General features: G+C 42.7%; 1 protein-coding gene across 1 annotated transcript in view; it reads right to left on the reverse strand.

The window, feature by feature from the left end:
• The window catches only part of fars2 (phenylalanyl-tRNA synthetase 2, mitochondrial), a 69,825-nt gene that overhangs the window by 32,950 nt on the left and 14,013 nt on the right, over positions 1 to 22,862 (reverse strand). The window contains exons 3-8 of the mRNA XM_076158399.1: positions 22,322 to 22,662; positions 20,400 to 20,486; positions 20,239 to 20,298; positions 19,762 to 19,930; positions 19,522 to 19,684; positions 18,735 to 18,866 (exon numbers count right to left, since the gene is read on the reverse strand). Coding sequence (XP_076014514.1) covers positions 18,735 to 18,866; positions 19,522 to 19,684; positions 19,762 to 19,930; positions 20,239 to 20,298; positions 20,400 to 20,486; positions 22,322 to 22,644 — 934 coding nt within the window. The 5' untranslated portion in view covers positions 22,645 to 22,662. The remainder of the gene's footprint in view (positions 1 to 18,734; positions 18,867 to 19,521; positions 19,685 to 19,761; positions 19,931 to 20,238; positions 20,299 to 20,399; positions 20,487 to 22,321; positions 22,663 to 22,862) is intronic.

The following is a 22,862-nucleotide window of genomic DNA, read 5'->3' on the forward strand; positions in this document are numbered from 1 at the left end:
TGAGGCATTCGCAGACTACTCAACTATTTTTTATCAGATGTTTTAATAGCCATATATCAGACTCTAGTTTATGATTTGAGAGACAGAACATAGACATTGCATAAGAACCAAAAGCTGCAGTCATAACAAATGGTACAATATCACCAATTTTTATAGAAATATCAGCTATTGCCATCTTTCTACCACAATTAATGGACATCATATATGGACAATCATTTAGGATAGGATAGGATTAAAGTTTATTATCCCGAGAGAAATTACTGTTACTATCAGGTAACACAATTAAGAAATAGAAGAAATCAGAAGCCATGCCAATTTAAGCATTTTGCCCTTCATATATGCTGGAGAAATAAGCTAACCTTTAATCCTTTGATGCAGAAGATAAAAATATATTTAGATAAGTTGGAAAAAAATAACCATATGCTTTATGCAATACAATTAGTATTATAAAAAGGGAAAGTAGCCCTACAGTTTAACTATATAGCCACAATGCTGCCAATTAAAATACCAAATACAATTTTTGTGTGTGGGAGGGCTGCCCAATCCTAGACTATATTGCTTATCATTTGAAAGAACCAAATTAGAAAAATAGAGAGGAAACTGGATGAGAGGTGGTTGTACATTTTGGCAGAGTGTGGAAAATATGTAAAGGAAGCGAAAGGAAAATTTACTCAGTATAAAGTACTGCATAGGTATTACCATATACGTTATACAGAATTAAACTAATGAATGATAATGTATTCTGGGAGTGTTAAACCTTTGTGTCCACATTGTGACTGGGAATGTTCACGGGTCAGAACATTCTGGGTTAAAATACTTGTGGCTGTTTGGTCGGATAACAAATTAAGTACAGTCCATTCATTCCTTTCAAAAAGAATAGATATAAGAAAGGACAGATGCTCGGGAAACAAGCAAGGAAGTAAAATAATTACTTCTACTTAAGTGGTGAACTGCAATACAGTTTAAAGTGGCCATTTATCTCAATAATGCCATTTTAGCTTTCTTTGTTTTTGAATTACTAAAGTACTTGTTTATTTACCTTCAATAAAAATTGCAGGAGTATTTTTCCTCTTTGGTATCTCTACCAGCTGTTAGTCTCATTTTCCTCTATCGTCAGCATTAAATGCACGTGCACACACGCGTGCACGCACACACACACTCGCAAAACATACACTGTCCACTCAGGCGTGCAGGTCTAATTACTGTGTGGACATCTTTATTAAGGTAACAGACAATCCCGCTCTGTTTTCATCAGCGAGTTCTCAGGGTGAAATCACTGTTTGCAGAAGGGATTCAACCCACCTCTGTGGAAGTGATTAATCATATCTGATGCCTTTAAGAACTCATTTATTTCTTGTTATACAGCATTCGAGGACAAGAAAATGAAGAAAGGTCAATGAGCGGCAAGGGGTCGCAGAGCTTTATGTAATGGGAGTAAATGACAAGGGAGGTCAGGAAGTCCTCCTGTCACAGGACAATCTTAGGGTCAGGGCTTCTATCTTTATCCAGCCAAACTGAGCAACCAAAAGGGCTTCAGTCGGGAGGAGGGGGACAGTCCCTGTGATTGAACTCCAGGAGTCTTCTGAAGCTAGAAGGTATTCTTAACATGGTTTGTCAAAAAATTAGCTGACAAACTCCCGAACTAAGAGACATTTGCACATATAATTTTTATTTATATAAGTTATACTGTATTTTTTAGCCTCACCAAATTCATAGTAGTGGGAGAGATGAATCCCACCACCCTAGCAACCTCCATAATGACATTGTGAATGATTTCAGTTGACATATTTAAGGGAAGGTCAATTTAAACGCAGGGAAAGTGACGTTCAGGTCTAGATTCCTCCAAATTACTTGGTGATGGTCTAGCAAGACTCTGATTTCTGAAACCTTCCTTGACCTCCAGAACAGATGTGATGACAGAGAACCTTCTCAAAGACACTGTGTACCCTTCTCTGAACAAGACAATTAGAGACATCAACAACATGTCCTTGGCTGTGTTCCCCAGAGAAGATAAAATCTACTTTTCAGCTGACTCAGTTGTGGAAGACAATCACAAGGACAAACTGCCTGTCGACTTCTTTAACTCACTGACACCATCTGGAATACCTGACCACCAAATGAAAATGAAAGTAGGAGTTCTAGTCAAGCTGCTAAGGAACCTGCAAGCAGGTCCTGATCAAACTCTCAAGAACGGCACCAGGATGTCAGTGGTGCAGATGATGGACAGGGTGATTGAGTGCGAGATTGCTGTGGGGACAAACGGGTCAAAGGACCTTCCTGCCAAAGATCCCTCACCATGACAGAAATGATGAACTTCCCTTCACCTTTGTCAGGCGGCAGTTCCCTGTCAGCCTGGCTTTTACAGTAACCATTAACAAAGGTTAGTGTCCAGAGAACGAGTGAGTTTGCTTCTACCTTCCTCAGCTTGTGTTCGTTCATGGCCAACTCTACACAGCCTTCTCCAGGGGAAAGAGAGCCAGCAGCATGAACGTTTTCTTTGAAGATGATGAGGAAAGCACCCAAAAATGCCAGAAGTCCTCATCAAGTAGTGTAGTCTTCTTAAAGTCGTTATGGGCAGGGGGACACACAATTATTTTGGTTTGCTTAACTAGAAACTCCGTTCTGGGAGGGCCTGAGGGGGAATAGCACAGGTACAGAAGGTATGAAGGGGACAGGGGGAGCAGTTACAACTTGGTCCCTGAATCCAACCATTATACAACAAACTTCTGCTTTACCACAACTCATCTTCCAAAAGTTTGCACCAGGCAATCTATAATCCTGTTTTGTGTTGCTCACACATCTACAGACAACCTACTTCAAAGGAAGATCATGACGAATTTTGACCAAAAACCTTGACTATAGACCTCATGGATAGACCTGATGTAGTGACCATGTCTGCGGGGTTCACAAACTCTCAAGCAGCACTGTACATAAAGGACTGATTCAAATGGACCCAATTAGAATCCTCCTGTGTAATGGGAATTGAGTGGAGTGCAGTAACCATAACACTGTCACTTACTAATTTACCAGTGTTAGCTATAGGAAATCACTAGTCAATATGATCTTTCTCAGATGATAGATGGACCAACAGGAATCACCTGCTGTTCAAAAATCCAAATTGGTCTTATAACAAACCAGAGAGGATCACAATATCATTCATTGATCTGATCTTAATGCCGATTACCAGAAAACTAACAAAAAAAGATGAACGCACAAACAAGACATAAACAGGTCACAGTCAGACTCCATGTTACAGCTTTCCTCACATATGTTATCACGCTGGAAAGGATGATGATCAACTTATTGTTCTGAAAGTGAGGAAACAGCACAAACCATTCCGTCAATAATTTACATCCTTCCTAAAGTTTCTAATTAAAAGTCACAAAGTAATTTTGCAGTTATACATACAATGAAAGATGGCATGCTGGTTTAATCAATTAACAGTTTAGTATGAACTCCCACAAACTGACTTCTTTCATTTCCTCTATGGCTGCTGTATCATGCTATCACAGAAATGCCAAAACTCAATTTTTTTTACAATATTATCAGTCTATTAAACTTCCTAATAAATGAGCAATTACACATAATCCCTGTTATTCAGCTCTATCATGACGACAGCAATACACCAATACTGAAAGAACAGACAGGTAAACCAACTGATAGTTGTAGTGTTGTGGTGCTTGAGGGTATGCTGTGGCTTATTATCATTTTCTCTGACTAAAGTGATTCTGCATCACCCAGCAGACTCAAAGAGACATCATGGCAGCTTTGCAGAGAGTAAACACAGACATCAAAGCTCTACTCATGACTCATCCTTCAAATTAACCTTTACCTCACCGCAAACGCAATGCTGCCGATCAGTGCTGGGGTTCTCTTAAGTCCACAGACTCTACAGTACAGTACAGCCGGGATTCTGTCAGGACGGGAATTGAACAAAAGGCCCAGAAAGAAAAACAGCCACAACCAGTAACTTCACAGTAACACACACACACATACACACAAACCTCTTTCCTTATTATCTCTCTCTGCGTTTCTCTTGGAATGTCAGGCCACATGTTCATAAAGGACTTGAAACCTCAAACACTTAGCTCATTAAGCACAACTGATGTCTTAACACAGACATAGTCATTAGGCAGCTCCTCAGCCACATGTGGCTCTGGAGGCTTTCGTTGTAGCTCATTCACATCCACTGAGTTTACAGCTACACAATTTAAATAGAACATTGGCTTTGCTTTTATCGCAGTCAGGTAGCTGCGAAATGAACAGTGGTGTAACACGCAGCATGTGCTTTTAGAGTACGGGCTTCTGTTTGTAGTGTCTGGCATACAATGCAGGTAATTAATGCTGTTTCATTGAGCTGTTTTTGTGTAGAACTTTTCCCTTCCAGCAGAATGGATAACTTCTCACAAAAGAAAGACATGCAAGCTGAAACTTTGCACACTGTGAAAATAACAAGCCTGACTTTCCACAATGCAACAACAGCTTGGTTTTCATGTAGTAGGCCGGCTAAGCCTCCACAGAGCACCAACATGTTCACATGAGCTGTGATCACAAGTGTTGATATATGTTGGTGACGTATATAGTAGCCAACACGCTGTACCTCCAACAAAATGTAAAGACAGAGTTCATTGGTTACTGTGTCAACACAATGAATGAACCTCTCTTTACCAACAAGAACTGTCCCAGGATAGTGTAACGCTTGTGAGTAAATAACCAGCTAGCTAAGCTAACTCCAGATGTGAAATCTTACGCTAACATAACAAAATGGCATGATGGCAGCACATTTACCTGCTATGATCTGTTCAGATCCTATTCTGAGTGAAGCTATCTCCCTGTTCAAACAAAAATGACACTTAATCTAGAAGATGAAGATGAAGGAAGCTAAACAAGCTAGGAAGATCTGCCGGGGTATTGGAGATGAAAGACTAAGATTCCTGAATGCCAGTGGCCTAAGGGAGGGTGAAAGAACGACTAATAGAGCTGATCATTGCAAGCACACCACATGAAGCTCTTAGAAATGATATAGCAAAGCCAAGGGCTACTCCTTTGTCGTGATTCTGATGGAGGGCCGGAAATATGAAGTTCGGTCTGCAGGCAACGAACCACTGCATAAGCTTGGGTTGTCACACACTGACAAAGCCCACATTGTCACGAGGGAAAGAGTGTGCCAAAGGTGTAACAAAAGGGCAAAATGGCATTGGGCTAAATACTGTCGAAAGAATAAAGAATGACAACAACAGAGCTGTGGCCTAGAAGTCAGAGAAGCAAATCCCAACCATCAGCAGACACAATAAACAACATTATGGGTCTCGTATTGACAGCAACGACACCAGTGGTGAGCATGAATATCAGAAACTATTCTACTCAGTGACCATTAATGAAAAATGCATGCACAGCATCAACACCAGACCAGTTAGAGAGGAAGCATACACCATCCTGAATGTTAAACCACCAGATCTTGAAGGTGATGTATACGCAATCCACCACAAGATTGATACAGGAGCATCTGAAGACACAATTCCATTATGCACATTCAGACAAATCTATGGCAAGAATTGTAGCAGTCTGAGAAAGCTGCACCCAGAGACACAAACAAAACTAACAGCATATAATGGTGATGAAATTGAATGCTTGGGTTATATTGGGATTCCATGTCAACACAGAGAGTAGGAGTAGATCAATGCACACATTTACATTTACACCTACCAACAAGTGTCCTCCTACATCTTGTGACATTGTGTTTAAACCCGCCGAAAAAGTGAAACTAAACTAAAACTAACAATCTAAAAAAGCGACATAAATCCACCTTGACGCATATCAAGCATCACAGATCTCAATGCAGCTTTCTCAGATCTGTTTGAGAAAATTGGCAACTTTACAGGGACTGCTAAACTCATCCCAAAAGAGACTGCAGAGCCATTTATTGATCCACCGTGAAAGTGTAGCATCCACATCAAAGACAAGCTACAAAACTAGATAAATAAACTGGTGTTCCAGTTGGCATTCAGCACAAAAAAGGAAGGATTTGTATTTGCCTTGGCCCACAAAGGCTCAATGCCAGCCTCAAGAGGTGTCCCAAGGTGTCCCAAGACCTATTTCGGGCCAAGATGGATCAGATCCTAGAAGGTCTAGACTCTACATGGTGTTAGATACTCCAAGTTTCCACTGGGGGAGGAATGCCCATGCCTGTATCCGGCTGAGCAGTTGCACAAAGAAAGCAAACATATACAGTGTGTCCATCTTTGGCCAGCCAGATGAAATCCATACAGACAATAGACCACAGTATACCAGGGAAGCCTTTTGGAGACTTATGGAGGACCAGGGAATAAAGTGTGACAAGCTCACCCCATTACCCCGAAAGCGATGGGCTCATTGAAAAGATATGTGAGACACACAAAAGCAATCATAAACAAAACACGAAAGCATGGAGGCACTGTACACATAGCCTTGCTCCAAATCAGAGCAACACCTATTGACATCACACTGCCCTCACCCACAGAACTGTGAAGAACCTCATCTACACCTTGAAATGAGGAACACCAATACGAAAAGCTGCTATGACCTTATGAGCCGCAAGGAATTACCCCCACTTCACCCAGGACAACATGTGATAGGGTTTGACAAGAACAATAAGACATGGTACCCAGGAATCGTACTTTAGAAATGTGATGAGCCCAGGAGTTACATCATAGAAACAGCGAATAGGTCTAAACTCAGACGTTATCGGAGCCACCTTCACCCGATGCACATGCCAAAGACTATGGAAATCCCAAGGAGAGTACAGATTACTGAGCCACAGACCCAGGACACACATCCAAGACGTCAAACTGTCCCTGCTGAAACACTACCTGGGGTAAACAATACAGAGAGACTGAGGAGTGCAAGCCAGGGCCGAACAAGATCCGGACCAATCATTAGAAAGCCAGAACAATACAGAGACTATGTGTAGCATCATCAGACTCGCATACTTGTGCTTTATAAGAACATTATTTCTGAATAGTTTTGATTTCTGTGTTTTTTCAAGATTTATAAAAGATTTATTCAAGTATATAAAGTATTCATAAAGTATAAAAGTAAAGAGACTTCTACCCTTTTCACTCCGTGTAAGAACTAGAAAGTAAGCAATGAGTACTATATTATCCTGCTTACATGTAGGCTACAACAGCAAATCAATTCAGTTCATCTCACCATGTAGAAGAACACCAAGAATTGCTCCTAACGCTTGGCCTGCATTCTTATTTCTTTCTAAAACTTTAATGAAATGTCTGCAATTCTGTCTTTGCCGCCATCCAAATAGTTCCCTGACATTTATCTCTGCAAATACCGAGAAGGAGAGTTGGGGTTTGTTTTTATTAATGTGGTAATAAAAATAACACATTGCCACAAGTTATTTATGCGTGGGAGTGAGAAAAATAAGTCGTAGGCCTATTATCCGATAATGAACAGGCTCTTCAGGACTTCATGGACATTAATGAAGCTTTTCTGATAAAAGTAGCATGGCTATGTGTTAGCCACCTCAAGAGTGGCTATGTGTTAGCCACCTCAAGAGCAAAGAAACAGGCTGTGCATTCAGACTGTGTGACTTATAACCACTGATTACAGGTTGATCCTCTTGCATGACTTGTGAGTATAAAATTTGAATCTCATCCAGTAAATGTGAAGGTTAAAGTAGTTGTTATGTGTGTCATGAGTGCAGGTTTTCTATGAAGTAAAAGGCAAATGAATAGATACGAGTATTGTGTGTGAAGGTTTTAAGACGTGAAAAGAAATACATTCTGCTACTCCTGCTGTGTTTTACTGCACAAACATAAACTGTCATTGTTGATAACCATAAAAACTATCTTGGTAATATTTGCAATCTCTGTGTCTCTTTGAGTGATGCTCTTGCTCATACGTGGCTTCTCTAAGAAAACTGCCACAGACTCTCTCTCTCTCTCTCTCTCTCTCCCTCTCTCATAAATGTGTGTAAGATCCTGCCAGAGACTCTGCAGGAAAATAATTGTACCAAGACACATATAATGTACACATATACAGTAGCATGAACATGGAGACATATATCTTAGACTAAACAGCTTTTTTGCACAGTGCTGCCCAATCAGAGCACATCCTCTGTGTGTGTGTGTGTGTGTGTGTGTCCTCAGTCATATCACGATAGCCCACCCTGGCAGAAAGTTGAGCAGACGACAGCTGTGCATCGTTTACCATGCAACACACACACACACACACACACACACACACACACACACACACACAATCTGCAGAGCTGAGTCAGTCAATGTAGTCTGATGAAGGCAGGGCAGTGAAGTGCACAGATGGTGATGCACACACACACACTCATACACACAGGCAAACAGGGATTGGCCTGCACACTTGTCCAACACAGACACAAAGAACAAAGAAAGAAAGACAGAAAGATGGAAAGACAGAAAAATGTAAATTAAGTTTACTGTTTGATTATATTGACAATGTTTTTCTCTATTCCAATGTTTTTTAATCTACATCATTGTGTTATTTATCATTTGGGTTAACAAAAGAATTTAAATGAAAAAATGATTAAAACAAATGCCAATGATGATGATGATGAAGGTGTATCATCATGAAGGATTGTATCATATACCGAGACAATAAAAATATCGTATCAGACTTTTGCTGCGGATGTATGATGAAGACTGTGACATGTGTGATTCTGACTAGGTGATGACGGCGATGATGACCGCGATGATGACTTGAACGATGACGCGGATGGTGTATGAAGATGTCATAGTTCAGCTGTCAGTCCGCACATACCAGCAGATGCGGTGAGATTCGTTTATCAAACTGCTCAGCGCTGAATATTGACCAGAGGACAGAGCCGCCCACGCAAAATCTGTGTGTGTGTGTGTGTGTGTGTTGCATAATCCCACTAACATGAGCAAGAAAAACAATCAGTCAGTTTGTCGCTGATGCCAAATGTTGAGTAAACATGATGGAAAAAAATGGACGATCATTAATCCGCCACACGATTGACGCATATACACCCGACAGATATAGAAACCATTGTCATCGATGGTGCTTCTTCACCTGCTTTCATCCCCATGACAACGTAATTAAAATAGATCTAGATTCTGCAACATTTCTTGGCTTTTTCCACAGCACATTCTGAGGATAAACACTGATCTGACGCTCATCCTACAGCTTCATGCAACAAAAACTAATCTCTTCACCACATGGCTAAGAGGCCTCTGGTGATGTCATCAACACGGGAGAAATCCTGAAAACGCTCACAAATGGAGGGCTCTGTAGGCCAACTTTGTGGATCTTTGTGAAGCTTGTCTCAGCTTTTTGCCTGAGAAGCTTGTCCTCCAGGAGCATCTGTGGGATTTGTCCGGTGGAGTTCAGTATCTGCTGTGTTCAAGTTCGTGTTTGTTAGATTGGCAAAACCTCAGCTTCTGTCTGTGCTCTGTAAAAAAATAGCCACTGCAAATCCACCGCATCTGCACAACGCAACAAGTTAAAGAAGACTGACAGCACGGAGACCGCAAGAACAACCAGCCAATTAGTCATTGCATTGTGGATTAATCTATGTATTACGGCACACGCAGTCTTTAATCACAGACAAAAACACATTTCCCCCCCAGCTGATGTTTTGTTAGAAGAAGATGAGGATAAATAGGAAATTGCGCGAGTTGTTTATTTTCCATCGGCGCTTCTCTTCGGTGTGTAATGACAGGATGTTCGCCAAACTACACACTGCAGACGTATTGAAACACACACAGCGGTGCATAGCTACTTGCTCTGTAAACAGCTGACAGTTCAATCCCTTGCTGCTCAGTGACCATGAATATTATTATACCGTTCATATTATCCAAAACGCACATTAATTCACATCCGTTCTCCCTTGCTGCAGCACCACTATGCACTCTGAATGAAAATAGCTTGCTTCAATCTCTTTAAGTCTCTTTAAAGGCAACAGTATGCTTTCATCCATCACATAAGTTGTGGGAGGTGGAAGTAGGCGGAAACAAAACAAGACTAACAAAATTCACAACTCTCAGACTTTGCTGCAACATTTCTCTCTCCCCTTTGTTTTCTTTTTGAACGCCGTCTGAGCACAGAACACACAGAATGACTGTCCGTGACCCAGGCGTTCTAGACACTTAGTTCTGACCTATCACTGTGATATCCTTGTATTCACATTAGAAGACAAGACACAAAGTTGAGCAATCTAAAATAACCCTGTGCGCTGAATCGTTTGCGCAATTTCCCGATCTCAGGGCAGTTACGAGAAATCTCTCTCTCTCTCTCTTGCGTAAGCTTTATTTCTCGGTACTACCTTCTTGTGTTAGCTCTACTTCTCGGGTTATTCTTTCCCAACATCCTCACACAGGATGCAGGTGTTATTACGCAATCATCAACATGTCTAGTTTCATAATCATTGTACATAAGCCTAGTTATCTTCTTAATATTCCTAACACCTTTTAACCCCTTTATGCTTGTCAAGTTGTGCTATATTACCAGTACAGATTCTTTTAGGTATTTTTCCATTAGTTGCTGTTTGAGTGAATCTCCATCAGACTTATTATGGGGTAATCGAGGGCTGAACTTCCTCTTTTCTCAAGGTACACAATATTCTAGCTTTTGGCTGTTTTAGCACTTCCTCCTTTCTCACGGTAGACAATCTTCTTTGTTTGTGGATCAAATTCTTATTGACATGTTTTTAACTTCCTATAAATGCTTTAGATTTCATAAGTACTTGACAACGTGTGGAGATGAAGAGTGTTATTTTTATCTGCAGAGTGTATTTATAGCCGTGGCAGACTGCACGGCTCGGTTACACTGCTTTAATATTTAACAGTGTTTGGGGGAAGACGCTTCACTCCCGACATTAAAACACGCTACATCATCCTGATAAACACAATCGATACGTCAGTGGAGGTTTTGTCCCGGTCGCGCAGGTAATCGCAAAGTTTGATTCTAATCGTGTACGCACAAGAGCGTTACGGTTGTTCTCTTCACACGGAGCAGCAATGTGATTCCACTGTGCATTGAAAAGATGGAGGAAGGCGTTTATTATCATGAAATCCGATTTTCCATCCCGTATTGACAGGTTTTATAAATGAATTTGTCTTTTCCACTGCTACAGAAGTTCCTCAATGTATGTACGACTCCAACAAACTCACTTAAGTACTCAACTGCCATACAACAGGCAACTTGCACAATGGCCTTGGTAGCCCAGTTTCAGAGTGGATGAGCTCCTTGGCGCTGCTGATGCTTGATGCTCTCTTCTCTCTGACAGATTTGGTGGACTTGACAGCATCCGGAAGGGATTGATTGTCTGTTACACAAACAATGGGTGAGGCTTACACATGCCGTTACCTGTGGCAAGCTCAGAGCGTAGCCAAGACAACTGCACTGTCAATGTCACCCGCAAATGCCAAAGTCTCTGGAGCTTCCAACGACTCTTCAGGTTCTCTTTGGCCGCAAGAATAAAAGGTGAGAACTCTCCTGTCTCTCTTCTTTTCCCCCCGAAGTACTGACGTTTCAAAGTGACGCCTTCCTTCCGTATTCTGATTGATTAATTTGTACTAAGTAGTGTTTGAACATCATCTGCTACCATTGTTTGCTCAATAACCTCAAATACACACCTGCTCATTTACTCACTCCAGTATTCAAGAGTCAACAAGCAGCTTCACGTTTAGCCAGAGACAATGTCTGTCGTCCTCTCCCTTTGTCTGTCTCTCTTTCATGAGTGAGTCTATCTGTCTGTCTGTTTGTCTCTCTCTCCATTTGATTAATAGATGTATTATTTTTCTCAGTAATACTGTGTGTGTGAATGTCCAAGAGGGTAGTCTTACTGAGCATCAATGAACATTCAGACTGTGTGTGTCTGTGTGTGTGTGTGTGTGTGTGTGTGTGTGTGTGTTAACAGGGTACCAGCTGGTCTTCCACCAGTTATTGCCCCCACAGGGAGTACAAGGGGTGAGGATAGGTGAACGAATGGAGGGATGATAGGGGACAAATAAAGAAGGGAGGGAGGGGGGGAGGTCAAATATGGAGGGATGTAAAGAAAGAGCTGTCAGTCAATCAGCGCCATGGGGTCAGAGGTCAGGAGGAAGAGGGCGGAGTTGAACAAGCGCGACAACAGTAGACATAGACAAAGGTCGTCACGCCGCTGATATCCATCGTTCCTCTCTTTCTCTTTTTCATCCTTTCATCCTTCGTCAAGTGGAAAGAAAAAGAAAGAAAGAAAGAAACACTCAAAGAATGATTACATTTAAACTTGAGGACTTGAGGATAGGTAGTGTACCAAGTCCTATGTGGGGATGGATGGAGGTAAAGGGTCACATGACTTATTTAGAGGTGGAGGAGAGAGGAGGATTAAGACTCAAATCTGCCACCTGAGCCCTACACACACACACACACACACACACACACACACACACACACACACACACTCCCCAGAGGGCCAGGGGCGGCAGGTTGAAGGGCTGTTAATTGTCGCCAACACGACTTTAATCAGATTTGGGCTACAGACACGCGCGTGCCCCTGTCCCACGGGGTGTGTGTGTGTGTGTGTGTGTGTGTGTGTGTGTGTGTGTGTATGTGTAAATCAGGATTTGGCGCAGCAGTGTGGTCATTAGCGCCAAGTCCCATATGCTGCTTGCAACAGAGGAGGGAAAACCCATGGGACACACACACACAGCTAAGAGAGGAGAGGAGGGGGGGGGGGGGGTGGCACCAAGAAAAACTATGCATACAAATGCACAAAAAGAAAAAAAACACACTCACACACAAACATGAATGCATACAGTACACATACCTTCACAAACAAGCACACACAAAGAAACAATACATGAGGAGATGAAGTCACACACACGCACACACACACTCTCAATATCAAAAATGCAACAAAACAGGCCAACGCACAAACACACAAATATGCGTGTAGAGGGACTCCATCTCCAGGGGACCCTAATGAATAAATAAGTAGTAATGAAAAAATAGCAGACACACACCTCCTTTTCTCTCTCTCTCTCTCTCTCTCTCTCTCGACCGCCTTCCTCCTTAATAATGGATTAATAAAGACATTCATCTCTCTTTCTAGCCCTCGTCTTCATTAAAACCTAATTTCGTCCTCTCAATCTATCCATCACTCCTCTCTCTCCCCTGTTACCTTTGCTCCACCACTCTTCCACACCCCTCTCTTCTTTATCCCCCATTGCGTTTCCTCTCCTGCTCACTCATTCCCCTACTCCTCCTCCTCTTGTCCCCGTTTCCCTCTCTTCCCTTATCCCTGTCCAATATATGCTTACATCCCCTCTCCTGTTACCCCTGTCTTTCTGTTCCTCCTTGCTCCATTTTCCACTCCTTTTTTCATACATTCTGTTCTCTCATCCCTGGTTCCCCTTTTTCCTCCCACCCCCCCGCCCCCTTTTTCTGCTTCCTTATTCCCCTTTCCCCTCCCCCTGTCCTTTGTTCTTCCCTTCTTCCCCCCCCCTTCTTTTTGCTCTCCTCCTTCCATCCCCTCTTTCCTTCTTCTCTCCTCTCATTAATTCTGTCTGTACCTCATCACATTAGGCCTCAGGCTACACATATGGCAGTCACGGTCTACACCATTAAATAACACACACACACACACACACACACACACACACACCAACTGGTGTCCCCTGTTGCCACCTCATCGCAGAGAGAGAGGCGAGGTCCTAACACACATTTAATCTCCCCTCCATTCTTGTAGTCCGCACCGTTAGTGCCAACTCCTCTCTCTCCCCTCTCTCTCCATTTATTCTTCCACATCCCTCCCTTTTCCCTCTGAATGGCCCTCTCCTTGCTGTCCATCATCTTCCAATTTTCTCCTTTGCTCCCTCAGCCATCGTTTCCTCCTCCCATCCCTTCATTTCTGCCTCCCTCTCATCATCAGATTCCATTATTTGCTTTCCTCCCATTCCATTCTCAAAACTCTCTCTGTCTCTTTCCTCTCATCCTCTCTTTCTCTCACCTCTTGTCCTTTCGCATTTATTCTCTCACACCCTCTCCACTCTTTCCATTTCTCCCCCTTCCTGTCGTCTCACAACCAACTTCTCCTCCATCTTTCATCTTCTCACCATCGCTCTCACTCTCTCCCATTCACTCCTCGGAACATCTTTCGCTTCTCCCTCTATTCTGCAGCTCTTCCTCATTGTCTCTCACTTACTCTGCTCCAGAAAAAAAGTGTGTTTGTGTGTGTGTGTGTAGGGGATGGGGGTGGTGGTTTGAATGAGTGGTTTCCAAGGCAACGGAGCCACACTGCCGCAGTGGAGATGTAGGGGAGGTGGAGAGGGTGAAGAGAGTTGAGAGAGTGAGAATGAGAATGAAGGATGCTTGCACGTGTGTGTGTGTGTGTGTGTGTGTGTGTGTGTGTGTGTGTGTGTGTGTGTGTGTGTGAGAGAGGTTGACTCTGACAAACTTGAATCTTGCAGTCAAGATAGTGACAGAAAGAAAGAAAGTATGAACGATACTCGAAAAAGAGAATGAAAAGAGTCCTGGTGTGTGTAGCAGAGTGGATCAGTGTGCATTTGTGCATCTCTTGTTTCCAAAATGGATGTGTGAGTTTGTGTGACTGTCTGACTGTGACTTTGTGCATGTGTGTGCTTGAATGTACACTCCAAAGCTGCTGTTGCTGGTGTGTAGAGTGCCAGAGTGCTAAGGGCTGTGTGTGAACAAGTGTGTATTTATGTGTGTGTCTGTGTGTGTGTGTGTGTGTGTGTGTGGCACCAGCTGAAATGCTTTCTCGCTACAGCATGAATGTTACTGCAGTGCCAAGGGCAGAGCTACACTGCCAATGTTATCACACAGACAGTCATACACACACTTCAGATGTCTGTTGGTGGCAACTGTCACCGACATGACTTTAATTCGATTTAAGGGTCTGAATTCTCTCACTGACACACACTTTCCATGGACAAACACAAATGCACACACACACACACACACACACACACAAACACTGGAGTATATTCTGAATGAAGCGCAGGGCGACATCATGTGTTGGGCTACATTTGCTGATGTGCACAAGTTTGAACAGAGAGAGAGAGAGAGAGAGAAAGTGAGAGCAAGAGAGATTGATGGGGAAAGAGAGAGAGAAAGAAGGACACACAGAGAGAGAGAGAGAGAGAGGGAGAGAGAGAGAGGGAAAGAGAGAGTGAGAGGGAGAGAGAGAGTGAGAGAAAGTGATAGCAAGAGAGAGTGATGGGGAAAGAGAGAGAGACAGAAAGACACAGAGAGAGAGAGAGAGAGAGAGAGAGAGGGAGAGAGGGAAAGAGAGAGTGAGAGGGAGAGAGGGAAAGAGAGAGTGAGAGGGAGAGAGAGAGAGAGAAAGTTATAGCAAGAGAGAGTGATGGGAAAGAGAGAGAAAGAAAGACACAGAGAGAGCCAGAGAGAGAGAGAGAGAGAAAGAGACAGAGAGAGAGAGAGAGAGAGAAGAGAGAGAGAGAGAGAGAGAAAGAAAGAGAGAGAGAGAGAGAGAGAGAGAGAGAGAGAGAGAGAGAGAGAGAGAATAGAGAATAGCAAGGCAGGGCCAACCCAATCAAATAGCCTAATATATTTATGCTAAAGGTGGATTATGAACCTTTGTGGATGGATGTGTGTGGTGTGTGTGTGTGAAACAGGGTGGAGTTATTTTGGGGTTCCTGCAGTAATACTCCTCTTCACTTCATGCATAGGCAGTGTGCACAGTGACTTTCTGCTGTGAGTGTGTTAGAAGTCTGATTGATAGGTTCTGAGCCTGACATGTAAACGAGCGAGAAGGACCAGGATATTTTTATGGGACCAATTCCTGAGGCCATTTTTGCAGAATACACGATGTACAAGGTTATTTGTAAGTTCTAAGCCAAGTATGACACCATCCAAGTTATAATACACTACAATGAGAGGCTCACAACTTCTCAACAAACCTATCTACAACCTATAACTAGTTTGTTTTGCACCATTCAGTTAAGAGTCAAGAGAGCGTAGATTGATCACTTCTGAACAAGCCACGTGCTGACATGTGCACATCTGGAATATGTTGTTTGAACAAGCATCTGGTTGAACCAAAGGGCTCTCTCACTGCCAAAAAGCAAATCTTATCAAACACTCAGATCCCTACAGCGACATTGAAAGGAGTGTGTGTGGAGTTGGAAAGTGCATTTGTTGGGAAGTCTATAGATTTAACGGGTGGGACTGAGGGTGAGCTTTCTATAACGGGCTCATAACTTTTCAATCAACCCAAATATCACACTGTTCCGTTTGACTGAGAGAGTTACTGAATAGATCTACAGACACCGAGAGCTTCAGCGAGCTCTCTGTTTAAAGACTAACTGGGAGAGAGAGAGGGAGAGAGAGAGAGCGAGAGAGAGGGAGAGCGAGAGGGAGAGAGAGAGAGAGAGAGAGAGAGAGAGAGAGAGGGAGGGGGTGCACTTTGATGGAGTTTCTCCTTCCCCTGCCTCTGTTTGGACCTCAGCATCAATTTAACCTCCCACAGACTGTACTGTCACACACACACACACACACACACACACACACACACACACACACATAAAGCCAAAGTGTAAAATGGCCAAAGGCATTTCCATCTCACTGTGTGTGTCCTGAAACAATCTATTTCAGTTATGGTGCACTGCTGGAAATGGATTTAGACCTGAGCATGCACATATGCACGTACACAGACTCACACACACACACACACACACACACACACACACACATGCAGACTTGGCTCTACACACAAATGACAGAGAGGGGGAATAAATGGCCAAATAATCTCCAAACTAATAATTACTCATTTTGTCTGAAATTCCAATCTTCTTGTGTAAAATAGAAAATTGTGGAAGCGCTATTACATCATTTTAGGCTGTTTCCAACAAATTCACCTGTTTTGGGAATCTTATAGAATCCAGAGATCAATAACAACCCTGCAGTGGTGATTTGACCTGTTTGACTAAAATCAGACTCAGTAATCTGCAGCTCCCTCCTCTGGCAGGGCTGGAAACTACAGCTGACGTCCCCGTCTACACGTTTTTCATTCATGAAACCACCAACTTCCGATCTTCACTTGAATCAATTCCTCTCACATGTAGATAAACCTCAACGGAAGAAATTCACATGTTTTTATATAAGGGTTGGACCGGCTGCCTCATTCTCGTGTGTGTGACCTACATAACATTGCACATTAGATACCATAGACGCGTCAGCTTTGTAAGATCCTGTAGATACATGATGTCATTTGGCATAGGCGGGGGCGCTGCAACAACAATATGAATACTAATGTCTCCAACTCAGTTTGGATTTGGCATACAACTTCCTCGTACAAAGTCCTAATGTCCCTGGACCGGGCCAAGAGATCATGCATCAACCATTAGGAAGGAAATTCATTCTAAATTATTAAAATAGAGATTGTGAACCATGGTAAAAAAATGAAGCTCTGCAAGTAAATAAATAATCATAAAAGTATATTTTTGTTATAAATGTGACATACACGTACCGAAGGGTGACAATATTAATAGATAGTTTCTTACGTAAGCTGTCTGACAGACAGACAGACAGACACACACACACACACACACAAACGCTTGCACACATTGACTGGCCGCTCTTGTGTTTTAAAGCATGTATTATTGATTGGAACAAGCAGCAGTGAAGTGTAGTGCAGTGATACAGCTTTGTTCAAGGGCAAAGCTGCAAGCCAGACACACAGCGATGGCAGGGAGGGAGAGGTAGAGAGGGAGAGAGAGAGGGAGAGGGAGAGAAGGATAGAAGGAGAGAGAGACAGAGTGAGGGAAACAAAGAGAGAGAGAGGGACGGAGCGAAGGAGAGAGGGAGACAAAGGGAGAGAGAGTGAGGGGGAGACAAAGAGAGAGAGAGAACAAAAGGAGAGAGGGAGACAAAGGGGGAGAGGGGGGGAGAGAGAGAGAGAGAGAGAGAGAGAGAGAGAGGGGGGAGAGAGAGATAGGGAAAAGTAGACATATTTTGTGTACATTGTACAGTATGAGTGTGTGTGTGTGTGTGTGTGTGTGTGTGTGTGTGTGTGTGCGTGTGTGCGTGTGTGTGTGTGTGTGTGCGTGCGTGCGGGTGTGTGTGTGTGTACTGATGCACTGTGTCAAGGGTAAAGAGGGGATTCAGCACTTGTTTGACAAGCTCACCGACTCACTGTAAGTCAACTATACCTGTGTGTATTTGAGTGAGTGAGTGTGTGTGTCTGTGTCCAAAGCAATTTCTGTACACAATCATTGAAGTCCTGTAGGTTTATCAGTAAAGTAAAGTAAGGCACTGGAGATACAATAAACCTTCTGTACATTTTTTCCCCCAGCACTTTTTCATTATGTCTTGTTCCTTGTCTGGTCTTTAGGCTGTGTGGATGTGGAGAACAATCGTTTGGTTCTCTTTTTTTGGCGTGTGTACTGGAGAATGACAATAAAAATGGGTGTGAATCTGAAATATTGATTATTGCTGTAGCTCTTAATGTTTCACATTTGCACTCACGACACAAGACCAATATGAAAACTATTCATCATTCAGCTGTGAGTTCATCTGAACCTGCAGAATGCTGGTGAATCACAACCCATCATCGACTCGACGGGCCACAGCGTTTGCCCAAAGGCGAGAGGCAGAGAAACAGTGAAATCCCAAATACTGCAAGTTTAAATGCTACAGTGAGTGTGAGACCATAACCTCCTTCCATAGACAGTGACATTTGGTGTGTGTGGGTATGTGTGTGAGTGTGCAGTTATTCTGACCAGAGTTCAGCAGCTCCTGCTCCATCACTCCACAGCCCAGCACCTCCATCCAGTCACCTTGGAAACGCACCTCCATCTCGAAGGAGGGATGGGTGAAAGGAAAGTAGCAGTCCACCCATCTGACCTCCACATCTGAGGGAGGAGACCAACAAAATGAGCAACAGATTAAAGTGAATAAAATGGTCAATAAAGGACAATTTTCATCTAATGTCTGCTGACCTGGCACAAGCAATTATTCAACTATTTTACTTCATTTGTAGATTTGACAACAATGTAGATTGAACTGGCATCACTACAGCTTGGTGTTGTGTCTGTCTCAGTTAGGGACCGTGGTGAAAGTGCAGGCCATAACCTTAATCTATTTACTTATTCAGACATGTTTTTAATACTTTAATATTAAAAACCTGTGTAACTAACAACAACAACATTTTCCTGTTGTAGTTGAAATCACTATTGCAAAATTTGTTGTAATAATCCCAATTTTTCGGACAAGTTGTTCAACTTCAATACACACTGTCACATGCTATCCAATCAATTAGAAGCTAACATTGTTGTTATCAGTGCTACACCAGAGTGTGAGGTGGCCACAGCAACAGCCAACACCTGGGTTTACAATAAGATGAATGGCATGAGTGTTGCTCAAAGGTACCCCTGCAATATTTTGTACCGACAATGACTCAGACAAAAAGTTTGAATGCAAACTAAGCAGCAAAGTCCCATTGCTGGCTGCTAATAAAGAGTGCAAACTAACCTGGTCAAACAATCATTGAAAGGACCATCTCCTTACCTTCTCCAAACAAGTGAGTGATGAGACGCGTCAGTGTGTGTTTTAGGTCGAACTCCAGCAGCTTGACAGCCTCTAGAGTGTGCGTTTGCTGTTTCTGAGGTGTCCGCAGCTGACCGCTTTCAAACAGAGACAGATCCTCTCCGTTCTCCACGTTTGCGAACAGCTGGAGGACAATGTGAGTTGCACGTGAATGCTTTTAATATAAAACATAAACAGGAAGTCTTGAGTTTCCTTTAATACCTCGTGGTTGGAGAAGAGACGAACTCCCTCCATCTGATGAAAAACTGGGTAATGACTGGCATCGATCTCGTCCCGCCTGTAGACATCTCCGGCCAATAGGAACGCGTCGAGACCCGACCTCACCAGCTCCTTCTGGTGGGCCGACGTGTGAGCACGCAGCATTGTTGTTCTGGAAATTAAACACATTCAAATCCACAGTATTACTCAGTTTTAAGAGATTCATTGGATCTGAATTTGTTTTTTCCGCATTGGTGCATTCAAGGGTTGGTTTGAGAATTCCATATGAAAGCGTTGTCAGCTGCGAAAAATTGCTGAATTCACATCCTATGCTGATCGAAAATCACAACTGGAAGAGAAATAATCTTTTCTTCATTCCTTCCCTTTGCTCTCTTACCTTCTTCTCCCTTTCTTCCTTTCCTCATTTCCTTCCAGCTTTGTGTCTCTCTTCTTCCTACGTTTTGTGAATCCATCACTCACCTGTTCAAGTAGTAATTATCCCCTCGTTTCCTGCTCGGATGGTCGGGCGGGATCAGCAAGCTGTCATATCAAACACACCAATCAAGAGTCAAATCCTCCCAATTAATTGATTACAGTGAAAAATCAATCAGTAGAACAATCAATGAGCAAGTGAAGCTAACCTGTCGAAATTCTGTTCCACAGTCACCACTGGACTCAGGTTGTCATGGACAGAAAACAGGGGGTTTCCATAGCGACCAATGTAGGCACTGCAAGACATAAAACAGGATAAAGTACTTTTATTAGAGCCAAGTGTTACTGCATTTTCAGCTATAACTCCTACCACCTCTGCAAATACTGTGCTTACTTGTATCACAACAGGCAGTCCCCGGTTTGGGCACGAGTTTTGTTTTTAAGATGTCTGTGAGGTGAATTTGTATTAAGGTCGGAGCAGTTATGTATGTAAGTTGGGCGTTTGTAACTCGGGGTTTGTCTCTACTTTGACTACTATTACAAGAACTACTACTACTATTATTCTGACTTTTTTAATATCTGTCTGTATTTAAATGAGTTCCAGAGAAAAAAAGGCAAATATTGAAATGCAGCAGGCAGATAAAGTTCAATGTAATAAACCAACCTCATACAACACACACACTGACTGCTTAACGAGGTATTAATGCAATGTGTGTGTGTGTGTCTGTGCATGTGTGTGTTTGTGCGAGAGAGAGAGAGACGGAGAGAGAGGGAGAGGAAAAAATCAGTTAGCACTTTGAGAGCTGTAAATACACAGGAATAAAAAAGAACGAAGAGGAGGTGATGAAGATTTTGGCGGTGGTAAAGGACACACCATGACTCCTCGGTGTGTATTACAGGCCTCTAGATGTGAGTCTCTGACATACAGAGGAGGAGTGGGGGAGTCTTGACAACTTTCACAGCTTAAGTGTGAACATGCACTTTTATTCTGAGTAATATTTTCACAATAAAAAAAATTAATTATAATTTATTATTTTATCAGATTCTGCTCATAATTCACAGGAAATTATTTCCTCTGGTGGTTTGTGTGCTTGTGTGCTTAGTGTGTGTGCATGTCTGTTGAGACCATTGACCAGTGAAGACTTGAATTGATTAGAGATTTAGAGAAACTGTATACAAATTACTCTTGTATATAACACTAACTAACACTAAGTTATTCATCAGCCAAAAAAAAATCTAAATCAAATTTTGAAACGAACCAAAAGCTGCAGTGTGATATTTCACCGGGACCCTGTTGCTGTGGGTGTGGCAACGGCAACTGACGGATTGTGAAGCAAACTTTTTTACTTATTTGTATGCAAATTGTTATGCATCAAAAATGGCTGATGGAAGCAGAAAATCTCAAACACAAATCTTTTAAAGTGCAGCACAGAAGTGTGTATGCTCGCATGAGGTGGATACATTTCAGCTCTATAGATTGAAAGACGGTCAGAGTCTAATGGAAACATGTTAACATACGTATGAAACAGTCATCAGTGATAATAATAATATATTAAGGAATAAGGAACAAAAGGAACTAAGGGAGAATATTTTGAGCAAAGGGTTAATAAAGGGTTTTAGGGGTAACAAAGATTATTTTAAGGAATAAATTGAGTCTTAAGCTGCTTCGTGTGGCAAATAATACATTGTCTTCCAACATGAAGTCAGGTATGTGTGTTGTGTTTTGTACACTAACAAATCTTGTTGAGTGTGTTGGGTGGGTTGATGTTGGCTCTTGGAGCGTAGCAAGATGAGTATAACAGTGATAGTGTGAAGTTATAACGGCCACAGCTCCTCAAGAAGAAAGAAGAGTCCATCTATTTGTTTGTTTTCTTATTTATACCGTCTTGTGCCGGCAGCTTACCATAGAAGGGGGTTAACCCTGATAATAATACTAATAATAATAACTGGCAGCTTACGATAGAAGGGGGTTAACCCTGATAATAATACTAATAATAATAACTGCTCCTCTGCTGTGGCGCATTAAGAGCTCCCCTGTGATCCCTATGATTTTCTTCTACACATTGGATGGAAACCCAGTTTAATTCTCAATTTCTTTCAGCAAGACTTTTTAAAGGCATGTGATGCATACCTGTAGATGTGAGCTTTGATTCGCTCTTTGATCAGCCGCAGGGGATGATGGGATTGATTGTGGAGGTTGCGGCCGACCTTGGCCAAGATCTTTGCGGTGACATTGGTGAAGTCGTCTCGAGGGTAGGACTGACCTAAGACCTCCGCTGGATCCTGACCAATGGCCACGGGCTGAGGGACAGGGCTGTCTGTGCATAGGCGTCTGTGCGATGCAGTGGTGCCATTGGTGGAGAAGCTCGACAGGCATCGGAGATGAAGGGAACGCCGGGGCAGGGAATGAAGGAAGGGGAGGAGCATGGGGAGGAGCCTGCGGTGGAGTCTCATGATGATCGGTCCATGGAACTGAAACAAGAGGAGAGGGACAAAAAATCACTTCACTGGCAAGCTGTTTTTGGAAGATCTGGACTCCATAACAAACAAAGCAGGTCAGATGAGGTGACGTACACACACAGACACACAACAGACACAACAGAAAGAGAGAGAGGAGGGGAATTTATTGCCCCAAAATGACTAAAACTAAATAAATGAGGGTGAAAACAAGG

Source organism: Genypterus blacodes, unplaced genomic scaffold (genome assembly GCF_046128005.1).
Source record: "Genypterus blacodes isolate CSIRO-AG114 ecotype Tasmania unplaced genomic scaffold, CSIRO-AGI_Gbla_v1 ptg000076l_1, whole genome shotgun sequence".
Classification (NCBI taxonomy): Eukaryota; Metazoa; Chordata; class Actinopteri; order Ophidiiformes; family Ophidiidae; genus Genypterus; species Genypterus blacodes.